Source organism: Protopterus annectens, chromosome 1.part1, assembly GCF_019279795.1.
Source record: "Protopterus annectens isolate FY-2018-M chromosome 1.part1, PAN1.0, whole genome shotgun sequence".
Lineage (NCBI taxonomy): Eukaryota > Metazoa > Chordata > Ceratodontiformes > Protopteridae > Protopterus > Protopterus annectens.
The window spans coordinates 1,345,899,374-1,345,913,636 of NC_056726.1; the positions used below are offsets into that span (position 1 = coordinate 1,345,899,374).

At 38.8% G+C, this 14,263-nt stretch overlaps 1 protein-coding gene across 3 annotated transcripts in view; it reads right to left on the bottom strand.

The window, feature by feature from the left end:
* LOXHD1 (lipoxygenase homology PLAT domains 1) overlaps positions 1-14,263 on the bottom strand; it is a 2,432,812-nt gene that overhangs the window by 548,032 nt on the left and 1,870,517 nt on the right. For all 3 annotated transcript variants that reach the window (XM_044082024.1, XM_044082018.1, XM_044082011.1), the window contains one exon: positions 8,766-8,975. In XM_044082024.1, coding sequence (XP_043937959.1) covers positions 8,766-8,975 — 210 coding nt within the window. The remainder of the gene's footprint in view (positions 1-8,765; positions 8,976-14,263) is intronic.

The window sequence follows — 14,263 nt, forward strand, 5'->3', positions numbered from 1 at the left end:
TAATACTTGTCGGTCAAATGAAGTGTCAGGCAAATGAAGTTTCGGGCAAATGAGCTTTCAGTCATTTGGTCTTGGGCAAATGGGTGTTGGGAAAGTGAAAGTTAGGGCAAATGAAGTAGACCCATATATATATATATATATATATATATATATATATATATATATATATATATATATATATATATATATATATACACACATATATATATATATATATATATATATATATATATATATATATATATGTATATGTGTGTGTGTGTGTGTATATGTATCTTATATGCACGATATATTACCTATTAAAGATTTTTGTTTTAGCTAAACCTCCATCCGGGCAATGTCTAATCTCTGTCTTACTTCTTCCCACCCTGTCTTTTCTCATTAAGTACCTCTACAGTACCATAGTGGACAATCATAGATCTGTCCTTTCATTAACCAGTCCTCTTGACTTCTTGGGTGGTAGGTCTTTTAACTGTAGAATTTCTAGAGCTAAGAAGATGGGTCATCAGGACTCGCAATTGTACGATAATCAAGTCAAGTTACCTAACAGGGAGAGCTACATACAGAGAGATGTCAGCGCACACTGCACTTTTCATAGGGTCATAGTTTCATAGGAGATTACTAGGTTAACGGCTTAAGGGTCCTTACAAGCCTGACCAATATAACCTGAGTTTACCCGATATATAGCCCCTGAAGGCATGGATTTCTGTCTGTGCATTGATTATCTTACAGATTGCCCCTGTTCATAAGGGAAATAGGCACTGCCTCAGGTTTGAATTTGCAATTCATTGTCCACTGATCCAAATTATGTTTGAAGAGGGCCGTGTTGATCCACTAACAAAAAAACAGAAAGACTGGAACACAGACATGATGTAATACCTTTTTTATAACTCCTGAAGAAGGGCTTGTGCTAGTTAAAAAGCTTGAGTAATTGCAACCAATAAAATGTATTACATCACATCTATGTTCCAGTGTCTTTGTGTCATTTAATTATTCATTTGTTTAATAAGTTGATAGGTGGAGTGGTCTGGTCCAAGGACCATTTTCAGCCTCGACCTTGGCAAGGATTTAAATGACAAAAGTTGTAATTTGTTACACAGATTAATGTGTCAGACTTGAACACAGTTATATTCAGAATGTTTTAAAATGTGTTTATCAGAGAGTTTACATTAAATCACAGTTCTGTGATACAGCATCGGCTACTCTCCATCCATGTACATCCAGCCTCCATGAACAATGTATTGTGTTGCTCTCCCCTACTAAGTCAGTCTGTATGACAATTGGTCTTCATCAGAGGTTTCACCTGCAGAAAGACACCTTATACCCCCTCCAGCCTGGGAAGGCTGGTCATCAACTGCTTCATGCTATCCTGACTAGCCAGCCCTTCCAGAGGCTCACATCCTTTCATGAACCCAGGTAATCATCAGCACAGAGAGAGATGCCTTGCTCCGCAACACATGACCACCACAGGGGGCAGACTTAATTGAGCAGAACCTTATAATTTTTATTGCTCACCAATCCAGTTATCTGACTTTGAATAAAGTGGTGGGTTTATTTTGTTACAATATATTTAAGTCACTGCCTGAGCTAGACTATTGCTCAGAGATGTTTCCTATATGCAAATTAACTTTAGAGTATCACCAGGAGGGAGAAGATGAATTAAGTTCAGCCTGCATGAAATATAAAATTATGCAGCATTGCACTCAGATGTATTCTTTATTTAAGGTAACCCAAGAATTTCTGGGTTTTTATCAAAAAAAAATAAAGTGGGAAAGCATTTGTTAAGAAGATGCTGACATTTTTAAAACTACTTAATAACCAGGTAAAACTACATTACTTCTGTTTTTGACTGTTTACTAAGTGAATATTTTGAGTATTATGAAGAGCAAAAGCAAGATTTTAAAACTAATGTGTATAATTTACCTGGCATTAATTTAACAGACAATGAATTGTGAGTTCTTAAACAAGGACTGAAGTTTGTTCCTACTAATTAACTGAGGGAGCCCATTATTACATTTTGGTTATTTAAATTTGTGAGAAAATGCAGTTAAAATATTATTTTAATGAGTTTCCTCATTTAAATAATAATGGGATTGATTGTATTGACTCTGATTCTGATATTTCTTTTACTGATAGTTTTTATTCTTTTTTTAACACCTTTATTGAATTATCACTTAAACATCGCAAACATACATTTATATAAAAGAAAACAAATCATGTTAACATGTTCACATTTATACAATTATCATCAATCCAACATCACATAAATTGATCATTTCCTGCCTTCCCTTAAACCTCACTCCTCCTCCAAAACATTATCCTGCATGCATTTTTCCACAATTTCATTTTTTTCTATATAATTTGCTCCTATCCCTTTCTAAAGATCACACTTCCAGTTCTTTTCTCTCTCTGTTATAATATTCACTACTTCAAATACACTTGGTTTAGACTTTGATTTCCATTTTCTTGTAATTGCTTTTTTGGCAACCAATGGAATTAAACTTAACAAGGCCTTACTATGTCTAGGCAATTCAGATCCTATACCTAGCTCAAAAAGTAATTTCCTTAGTTATACCTATTTGCTTACCCAATATTTATGAAAGAGTACTCTTTAGGGAATTCTTAAAGTCCTCCAAATCATTATATCCCAAAACATATGTTCTCAGTTACCTCTTTCTTCTCCATCACACCTCCAACATTTGCCATCTAACTGAAAAACATTCTTTGGAGTCTACATATGCAAACACTTCTAAGCAAAAATCCTGAATCTTCAATACTTTGTTGCATATTTGGGAGCCATACATATGTCTTCTCATTGTTGGACAAACTTTTGTATTTCCCCCCTTAGCCTGTTCTACATCAAAAAATTACTTTGATCCTACAAGAAAAATAATCTGATGACAGTTGGAAACAGCAGCTTGAATCTCACACCTGCCTCTCAACATTTACTAATTGCTGTGATAAATTAGCTTCTCTTCTACCTGGTGTACAATAAATAATAATTTTCCACAAACACTCTACTGTCTCCAACATTTAATACTTTGCCCTTCTGCTACAGTTTTGTCAGGATCAACTCTTTCTGCTGGTATGATTGCATCTTTGCATAAATAACTACAACACTGTCACAATAAAAGTTTTGTTTCATACTTATTATTATTAATTCTATCACAACTTCTAACAGCAGCATAGCAACTACAACAAGAACTGCAAGGAAAATACCCTGTGGTTCTACTAAAGTATTTTAATTTATCTGTGATTTTTAATATAGAGACTATGAAGTAAAAAATCGTTAATGCTTTTATCCCTCCTATATGACACTAAAAATATCTTAGGACTTACATCTCTTAATGTCACATTATTCCATTTATCTAACCATCAGTCCAGCTCAATCATAAGTAAAGCATGCATACCATTATAAGCCTAGTCAATAACCAGAGGTCAGAATCAAACCAAAACTTTGTATCTGTGAGGTTAAGACCATAACCATTATGCCAATCATCCCCTAAGAAAATAAATAAAAAAACTCGACCCCGGATTTTAATGGGCAGCATCCTTGCATGAAAGCTTGCTGGAAATTATGGTTAGGGAAATATTTTTCTAATATTTCTGAGACCAGATATTATTAATGAACAATGTATAAATGATGATAAATGCCAACTTGTGGCAATGAGTATTTCAGCAAGTTTTGTAGATATGCAACTGGTCTGATTTCTTTCTGTGCAAGAATATAGATTTCAATCTTCTTTCAGAATCTGAAATCTGCCCCACAGCTTACTGTTAGTAAAGATAACTATTTGAAAAAAAAAAGAATAGGGTCAAATATTTGTTTGGCATTTTTTAATGTTCTTCCAGTATCTGAAATCCTTCCCTTAGTACACTGGTGACAAAGATACCATTTGAAAAAAAAAGTCATATAGTTGTATGGAATTCCTTAATTTATGTTATATTTAACAGAGGTGTAGTTAGCTATTGTAGCTCGCAGGACCATCCCCCAATAAATAAATAAATAAAGCGCCTTGTGTAGTCCAAACAAAAAAATCTCTCCTTTTAAACTGTAGCAACATGCCTGTAACATTTAAACCTTATTGTGTGTTTTCCTGATTGGTCTGTAGGCCTTGCTTTTGCAAAACTTGTTTTTCCTGTCATATATAAGCCCAGTGTCTGCGCTAGGCTGCTCCCTGTGTAGCATCAGTTAGCAGTGCTCTGTATTGAAGCAAATGCTATCAAGTTAAAATTTTTAAATTTCCCTTAGAATAACTATTGTATCTCTGCAACCTTCCCCAGTTCCACTGCTACTGTATGAGCATTTGAGCTACTTGCAGAGCAGCATCACCTTGTAGGATAGCTGCACTTCACACTTGGTGTAGCACTCATTCTTTGTCAGTGTACTACCATCCTAATCCAGGTAAATTTCCCCACTCATCTTTCTGGTTAAACCCATAGTAAAAAACCTGAAACCATGGATAGGCACTTTCCTGTTATTTACACAGCCAGATTGGTGGACACGGGCATCCTGAGGAAATGTAGCAACTGTCTCATGTATACTAACAACCACTTAATCCTGAAACAAACGAGCACAGTAAGTGAGAGATGTAGTTACACTGAAAATTGAGACATGCCTCTCACATAGTGACAAATAAAATGACAAACAGGTTTTCAGCACATGTACATAATTTCCCTCAGTACATAAGATCTCAACACATAAACCTACATATGCGAAGGTACTCACAGGTAACCTACCAAATCGTCAACGGCCACCCATACCCTGCCCTCAGAAACCAAATACAAACAAAATCAAGTCAACACCAACCACTCACATAAAAATACACATCACAGTGTCTCCACAAGTAACCCCCTAAGGCAAAACACCAGACATACAAACATCTTGGTCATAGGAGACTTCATCGTGAGGAACACGGACTGCCCCCACTCCCGTCACCAGGTTGGAGAAAGAAAGGGTTACAGTCAGTTGCCTGTCAGGGGCCAGAATTCACCATATCATGCAGGCACTGAGGTCACTCAAACAAAAGTACCAGTATGACTCAGTTGTATTCCATGTCAGTGTGAATGATCTGAGATCTACCTTCCTGGACTGTATGAAAATAGACATGATGGACTTCTCTCTCTCATGTCGCAGGCTGGTACTAGTCTCGCATTGAGCTGCATTCTAACCTCACCAAGAATGATATCACAAACTGAAAATGATTGACTTCAATAACTGGTTTGGCTGCTAGTGTCATTCTAAGGGGATCCAGTATTTGTCATCCTGGGATGACATGATCAACAGACTATGCTAGTTTGCCAGAGGTGGTTTGCACCCGTCGCTGCTAGACTTTCAAATACTGGCCATGGCATTAGCCACCCCATATTGCCTTTTTTAGGCAGTGCCAAACCAAAAGACCTACCAATGTTGCAAATTCTTCTAATGCCAAGTTGAAGGTACAACAGCTCAGTGCTAGGAATCTTACTAAGAAACTGCACTCCGTAAAGAGAGGGTTCAAGGCTGTAGAAAACACTCCAGCAGTGCAAGGCTACAATGCCTATTACACATCCAGACCACCCTCTGGAAAGGAAAATTGAAAGGAGGAGGTTTTTCCATTAACTTAAAAAACAATCACACCTCTAGATTGGTCAAGCAGGATGACTCGGTTGACCTACTCCATGTTTTGCTGACCGCAGGCAAACTCCCCCAACATATCATAGCTATCTACAGCTTCCCAACCAGGAGCCATAAAAAACAATCTGCATACCTGAAGTTACTAGAATCACTTACAATTTAGACCAACACACTATTCATGGGTGATTTTAACTACCTCTCCAAAAACTGGGAAACATATACAACCACAAACATGCAAGTATAGCAATTTCTGGACTTTGTCAATGCAAATGCTGTGGAACAGCTGTCCTGTGCTCCCAATCAAGGCTCAAATATTTTTGATATAGTACTCACAGACATGGAGGAGCATTGCACCCCCCCAGCATAATATCCTCATTGGTAAGATCTGATCATAAGCTGGCCTCCTTTGAAATAAATGTAACTGCAGTACCCCCCCCCCCATCAAACCCTAAAACCGTAACAGATTTTTCAAAGGTGAATAATCTTCTAAGTGTCAGCATAGGTAATTTTAAAGCTCCCCTTAACACTGAAAATATGGAGGCCTATGCAGAAGTATGCACAATGCCCTGTACAACTACTTAAACAATGACATAGAAATGGCAGTACCTGACCAAACTAAACCTACATTTAGCCAGAAAAAGCCACTCTGGTGGACCCTTGGCATAAATAGAATATACAACAGGAGGAAGGAATTCCTGTCTATAAGTAAATGGGAGGCTGCACAACAGAGAAAAAAATCCCTCAGTAGTCTTAACAGGCATATCAGGGAAAAAGTCAAGTTTTCAAAATCTAAATACAAGACTAAAACAGCCTCCCATGCAAAGGATAATCACAAAGTATGTTTTAGTTATGTCAGATATCTTAAGGGAAATGCTCAACAATGTGTTGAGTTGGCTTCTGATGGCACTACCTATACTCAGCCAGAAGAAATAGCAAACCTGCTGGCTGATAAATTCAGCTCAGATTGCACCCCTTCATCACCTCCATTCACTCCCCATAAAATATCCCCTTACATTCTTTTGCCTGTTATCACAAAAGATTAAGTTGTCACTGCACTCTCTAAAGCTAGAAACGTGGCATCAATGTGCCCTGATGGAATCCCAATGTGCTTATTAAATAGCTTAAAACATGACTTAACAGACCCACTTGGATCTCTATTTAATTACAGTCTATAGACAGGATTTGTCCCAGTAGAGTGGAGGACAGAAGCAGTCATCCCTCTGCACAAAGTGGGACCATCAACTGATCTAGAATCCACTGATCCTTAAGTCTGACTAGCCTCATATACAAGGCTATGGAACAGATTAACAATGACATCTTCAGACTCTAGGCCCATCCCAGTTTGATTTCATCAAGGGCAGGTCCTGCTGATTTTATTTGCTGGACTTATTTGAGAAGGTCACCAAGGGCATGGATGAGGGTAAGACATTGCATACCATCTACCTTGTCCTGGCCTAGGCATTTGACAGAATATTCCACTTGGATATTATAGATAAACTCAGAAAATTAGGCATAAACCTCAACGTCACCAGATGGATTGCTAAATGGCTCACGGATAGGACACATTGTTACAGTGGGGGAATCCACATCCAGCAAGAGGCCAATCACCAGTGGAGTACCACAGAGCTCGGTTTTGGACCTCTCCTATTGGGAATATGTTTGTCAGATGTCAAGGCAAATATAGATAGGCTTTGGCTGACCAAGTTTGCTAATGACTGCAAGTTGGGGGCAATTACTGACTCCCCAAATGATGTTGATATGCTACAGAAAGGTCTGATGCAGACTAATGATTAGTGTCAGAGCCATGGTCTTAAACTAAATGTGAAGAAGGGCATAATAATATCCTCTGGGAAATCAAATACCCCTGCAAATTACAAGACTGATAGCACCCTCCTATGAGTGGACCCAGTGGTGATATTTTTGTGTACTCTGAAAGTAATGTGATTTTTGACCACAGTGTGTCCACGGTGATAAGGAAATCCTTCTATGTGGCTCAACTTATAAGTAAGGGCATGGCATCTAGATCTAAGGATGTCATAGCACCACTGTACTCAGCCCTCATCAGACCAGTAATTGAGTACAATACACCCTTTGGCATGTACTTCGCCAGGCACCTGCATCAGCTGGAGCATCCGTATAGGTTTCTCACCATAAAAATACAGGGTATAACCAACATGCCATACGTGAACTGATTAAAAGCCCTATCACTGTATTCAGTTTCCTACTGATTACTGAGGGGTGATCTACAACCTAACCCTGATGAAAAATGTTGCATATTCACAAAACTAACTGCATGAGGTTACTAACTACAAAAATCTAAACCTGATCTCTGACATAAATAATTCATGCTAGAAAGACAGGTATGCGTCCCAGAAATTGCCCCTCTTCTGGAATATGCTTCTTTCACATGAAGCAGAACCCTTCCTTGACCATCTTCAACAGCAATCTGGACCAATGGATGGGAAATCACAAATTCACTACTGGGGTGGCACCCATGTCCCTTATGGACCGAGGCAGTCTGTAAAAATTGTCAGAATTCCACTTGCTGACCCTTGTTATCTTTCCACTAGGGACAGAAAATTGAGTAAAACTTGGATAAAACTGGCTAGGCTTGTAAGGGCTCTTGAGCTGTTAGCCTAGTAATCTCCTATGAACCTATGAAATGTAGCAAACAACTGCCACAGTTTGTGTCACGCACAGATCACTAAAGATATTCAGTTCTGATGCAATGTCAGCATTCATTTACAAACGCTGGTAATGCACTGAAGACTTATCGTCACATGATCTCACCCCCTAACACTTTGTACTTGGAGCAACTGCCCTTTTAAGTCCATCCTAGATATGCCTCTGCTACTTAAGGAACTTTATGTGTTAAACACTATCAAAGTGCAATGCATGATGGGTGTCTTACTTTTGTTCAACGTTTGTTAATATACTTATAAAACAATAGCGGTTAGACTTTTTGTTTCTCAATTATACTGTTAAACGTCACGTACAAAATTGTGCAGCACTGATTACTTTTCTGAAACAGATCTGCCTATATCGTTATGATTTTTTACTCTGTGATGCTTCAGAGTGATGCATTTCTAAATGTTAAGATCAGTTATGACAAATAATATGACATTGCCATTGTTTCTTATCAGCATACCTTTACATAGAGAGTTCTTTCAATTTTCTTATCCTCCTTTTTTTTCGATAACCATCGTTCACACAAAAACAGGTATGACTCTTCGGAGTCCTCATCCAAGATTTCTACTTTCTCCAGGTACCAGTCAGCATTCAGCATTGTATTGTCATGGCGAATCTTTATCTTGAAAATCTGTCCAAGGTCGACTGCTTCAATTGTAAATCTGTCCACCTGTATTCAAAACAAATTGTACTTCATCTTATTCCAGTAACTAGAGATGCTATATATGCCATCTAAAATAATAAATGAAAGCTTAGCTGCATGGAATTGTGGGATGGAGCCCTGTCTACAAGCCGGATGATCTGAGTTTGAGCAGTGTCTCAGTGCTGGAGAAGTTAGGTACGGGGACTGGATTGAAGAGCATATGGTTCACCCATCCTGGCAAGAGTGGGACAGAATAACATGTAGCACTTGGATTTAAACTGTCTCCTTGACCATTGCTTTGGCAGTTGCCCGTCAATGGGGCATTGTTTCTGTGTTCGTCATATACAGGAGTATGTGTGTCATCTTTTAAAAGTAGGATACTGCATGGCAATTCACACAGCGAATGTACACATCAGCCACTAAGGGCCACAGTGAAACCCATACTGACTGTCCAAAAAATTGCTCTTTTTGGTCATCTGTTGCCCTTAGTGAAGGTGAAATGAATAAGCTGATTGACTGATAAGAGGACTAATGGTCAGAAAGCAGTGTGTGTGTGTGGGGGGGGGGACAAGTACAATAAAAAATAAGTAAATAAAGGCAAAATAACACTCTTTAAAACTTTTTGCAGATAAATATTAATTTTTAGATTATTGGCAGATAATTTTAAATATTAAGCAAGGTTACATTTAAACAATGTTCATGAAGACTCAAGGTGATCAACTATGAAAGCTGTACAAGAAAAACAAAATAAACACTCATTTACATGTGACAGACTGCCTCTGTTTCTAATTCTTTAAAGAACTATATCTTTTGGAAAAGGTTCAAAAACTTTAAGTTGGAAAGAAAACAAAAAAAAAAATAATTTTACTACCTGACAAGAATGCTTATATTTTCTTTTTTATATGATTTAATTTAGAGGGTTGCACATTTTATGTTATAAAGGAAAAACATCTGCAAGTATATGCAATAAATTAGATCAGACCAAAAATTAGTAGCCACCCAAAAAGTACATTATACCATAAATTTGCTGTATAGTATACAAAGTACAGATCGACTGAAATGAGATCAGGCACAGAATAACTACGTGTACTACTGAACTGTACACACAGAGTACCAGTAATGCAATGTACAGTACACAAAGTACAGATCTGATGCCTAGCTACAGAAAAACTGCATTTCATGTAGTATATTTTATAGAAGCAGTCACAGTAAATATCTCTTAGTGGCTGTACATCCATAGACTTCAGTATGGAGCATTCTGAAGCATCTGAAGCATTCAACAATGACAGACCACATTAAACAGGATGACATCACAGAGAGGACATTGCCAGAACTTGACTTTCATGAACGACCAGAATGCCAAAGGAGTTCACAGAGTAAGTAACCAGGTGGCCAACAAGGGGAAATTTGCCCTTTTCCCCACTGTAGTATGATCCTGGAGATGGTATATTTAGTTGTGGGGTTGTGGGGGTGTAGCCCCCCACCTAGGTGGGTTTGAGGTAGAGCAGTGTGTTTCATTGTTAGATGGTGAGACGGCGATGTCGTTACAGTAATTTTGTTTTTGGTAATGTGATCTTTCATTGTTTTGAAGTAGACCCATATATATATAGATACACACACACACACACACACACACACACACACACACACACACACACACACATACACACACACACACACACACACACACACACACACACACACACACACACACACATATATGTGTGTGTGTGTGTGTGTGTGTGTGTGTGTGTATTTTAGTTTAGTATAATGAAAAATAAGCTAAAGAGGGTATGGAATAAGGAGATTTTTGTTGACAATGCTCTCAAATTGAGTAATAGAAATTATGCAAGAAACAGTGGGAAGTAACTGGAGAGAAGTAACCAAAGTAGTGAGGTATTAGAAAGAAATTACTTCCTGGGTCAGTTGGAATGCTTAGAAAATATGTGAATGAATGCATAAATCATTGGTTAATATATAGATGACGATTTTTCACGTTCAAAGGCGTTTTTCTGCTGTGGAGTATGCTCATGAGAGCCATGAGAACTGCATCTCTCTGTCAGTCATTCAGGACATTACTGCTATTTCGAAAAATGAGTTAAGGAGACAGCTATTCTCTGAAGGAGAAATAATATAATAGCCTTGGTGTCCAAAACTCCCTTAAATAAAGTCTTCTTGTGGGAATGGCAGTTTTTCAGAGTCTAATGAGTATCCAGACTGGACATGCACAAAACTTTGTAGAAAGGGTTCTTGGTTAACTGCATCCTACATGAACTCCAAGAAGAACTAAACCCAAACATAAAACTACTGTTCAATCTCAGCCTTACTACAGGATATGTACCCAAAGAGTGGCGTACAGCAACAGTGGTCCCTCTCCACAAAGGTGGTGCCTCAACGGATCCTGGAATCTATTGCCCCATAAGCTTGACTAGCTTGGTCTGCAAAGCTATGGAAAGGATCATCATGGACCTCATAAATAAAGATATTGGGGATCTACAGACACTGGATCCTACCCAGTTCGGCTTTGTTAAGGGCAGATCCTGCCTCTTAAACCTGGTCGATTTCTTTGAAACAGTCACCAAGGCCACTGACGAGGGGAAGGTGGTCCACACAGCCTACCTGGACCTTGCAAAAGCCTTCGATACAATACCCCACTCGGGCATTATAGATAAGCTCACCACCTTAAATATAAACCCCTGTGTCACTAGATGGGTTGCAAACTGGCTCAAGGACAGAACCCACATGGTTAGAATTGCTGGAGCCATGTCAGACTCCAAACCAGTTACAAGTGGCATCCCACAAGGCTCAGTCCTGGGACCTCTCTTGTTCGGTATATACTTCTCGGAGGTACAGGCTAACATGGAAGGACTGTGGCTGACCAAGTTTGCAGATGACTGCAAACTGGGCGCCATAATAGACTCTCCAGCCGACACAAGCATCCTACAAAAGGGCCTCATAGAAACAGACAACTGGTGCCAGAGCCATGGCCTCAAACTAAATGCCAAAAAGTGTATAGTCATCCCCTTTGGCAAAAACAAAGTGCCCACAAATTACCACATAGGTGATAATCCATTAAGTAAGGAAGAAGTAATTAGGGACCTGGGGACCCAAGTTGATAGCAATCTCTCATTTGACAACCACGTGGCCAAAGTGGTTAGAAAAAGATTTTATATAGCCCACCTAATCATGAAGGGATTTAAATCTAGATCAGGGGAGGTCATTGTGCCTTTTTACTCATCCCTCATCAGGCCCATAATTGAGTACAACGCCCCTTTTGGGATGTACCTTACCAGACACCTGCAGAAACTGGAAAGACCCCAAAAGTACCTCACCAAGAGGATCAAAGGGCTCAAACAGATGCCATATGCTGCCCGGTTAAAGAAACTCCAGCTCTACTCAGTGGCATACCGCCTGCTCAGAGGCGATCTGTGCCTGACGTATAAAGCCATGTCCAACCCGGAATTAATGGACATGCTGCACCTCAGGAAATCCAAATCCCATCAAGCTACGAGCTCGAGAGACTTGAACCTCAGCACTGAAATAAATAGGACATGCTGGAGAGACAGATTCACAACCCAGAGGCTCCCTTCACTCTGGAATAAAATCCCAGTCCAGGTTAGGCAGAGTTCCTCATTGACTCTCTTCAAGAGGAATCTTGATGAGTGGATGGGAGATAGTAGGTTTACCCCAGGTATCACTTCTGTGTCACTGTTAGACAGAGGCACAGTATACTAACCTCGAAAAAGGGCATAGCAAAATTCATTTAAAATGGGTTGCAAAAGCCAAACACACTCTGGCTAGGCTTATAAATGCCCTAGGGCAGATAGCCTAGTATAAACCTATGAACCTATGAACTCCATCAAGGAGACAGACTGAATGAAATATGGGTAAATATGAATGTACCTGAGCTTGAGCTGAGCAGAAACTGCAGCTAATGATTTAGTTTACACTGTGGAAGCAGTGAAGAGTCCAAAAGGGAAGAAAGTAAATTGGAAATACTGGGCCACAGCCAGGTATTTGAAGAATCTCTTCAGTTCCTTGAATATTTAGATGTAAAGACAAACTTCATGTTCAAATAGTCAGAAAGGCCTGTGAGGTTAGTATCTTCAACTTTTTTTATGACTAGGGATGTGTTTAAGTTTGGCAGATTAAAAAAAATCCAATATCCATCCTTCCTGTTGAACAATAACAGCTTCAACAAAACCAAACAAACAACCCTATCCTTTCTTCTGAGGGATTCTCTCTAACATAGTGGAAGCATTGATATAGTCTAGTAATGGCCCTACAGCAGAGATCTGGTCTAGGAGTGTGGGCGTGGGGTGTGCATTCCCATCAAAGATGTACTGAACCTGATAATCATTGCAAACCATTCAGCATCAGTTTTATCACTAATTCCTGAACAGGTATAAGTCTTCATCCTACAATGCGGGGTAGAGGATAAGAAATGGAAGAAGTTGGGAGTGAAGAGATATATTTTTAAATTCAAAATAAGGAAGCACTGCACTGGAAGAAGGAAGTATTATCTTTGCCTCTGCCCTATTGACTGCTCCAAACTCTTCTTTCTTTATGAAAACAGTTTTTAAAGTTTCATCTATTAAACTATTCTGTAAAAAATCCATTACTTTGTAGGAAAATACAAAGGGATGAGTGAGTAAAACTACAATTTCTCCATTTGCATAGTATGCCTTTTTCTTCTAACTTTCCAAGACCTTCTGGGAAGGAGGCCCAGATAACAGGAATTTGTCCATGGCAGCATTCAGAATGTGTCATTTGAAAACCTTTGTTAGGGACTGCCTTCACATCCACTGTCTGCTAATTACTGAATCTGACACAGTTACCCTAGCTCAAGCATTGATGTTATAATTTCCATACCATACTGTACCTCTCAACTGTCCGAATTTTTGCAGAATGTTCAGATGGTTGCCTCATATTTTTGTTTCTGTTCTTCATAAAATTTGTGATTTTCAGCCAAGTTCCTGAGGATTGATGTTGCTTAATAATGACATGCGCTTAAAGTTCAAACGTCATATTCTTCAAAAAATACCTAACACAAATCCTGTTATTTTAACATAGTTCTAAGTTTATAAAGACAGTATTTAAAATTTGTCCCTATTTTTGGGCTTTGTACCCCCCCTCCATTATTTCAGGCTTTGTTCAGATTTCCTGTGCTAAGAAGGTGAGAGTTATGTTCCACCCTCAATATCATGTTTCTCTACATTTGACACAATACGAATTAGCTTTAGCAGTCTCTGTTTTAGGGCTGCATCTGGATATCCGTTACTATATTTATTTGGGATAGTGTCTTGTTACTGCAA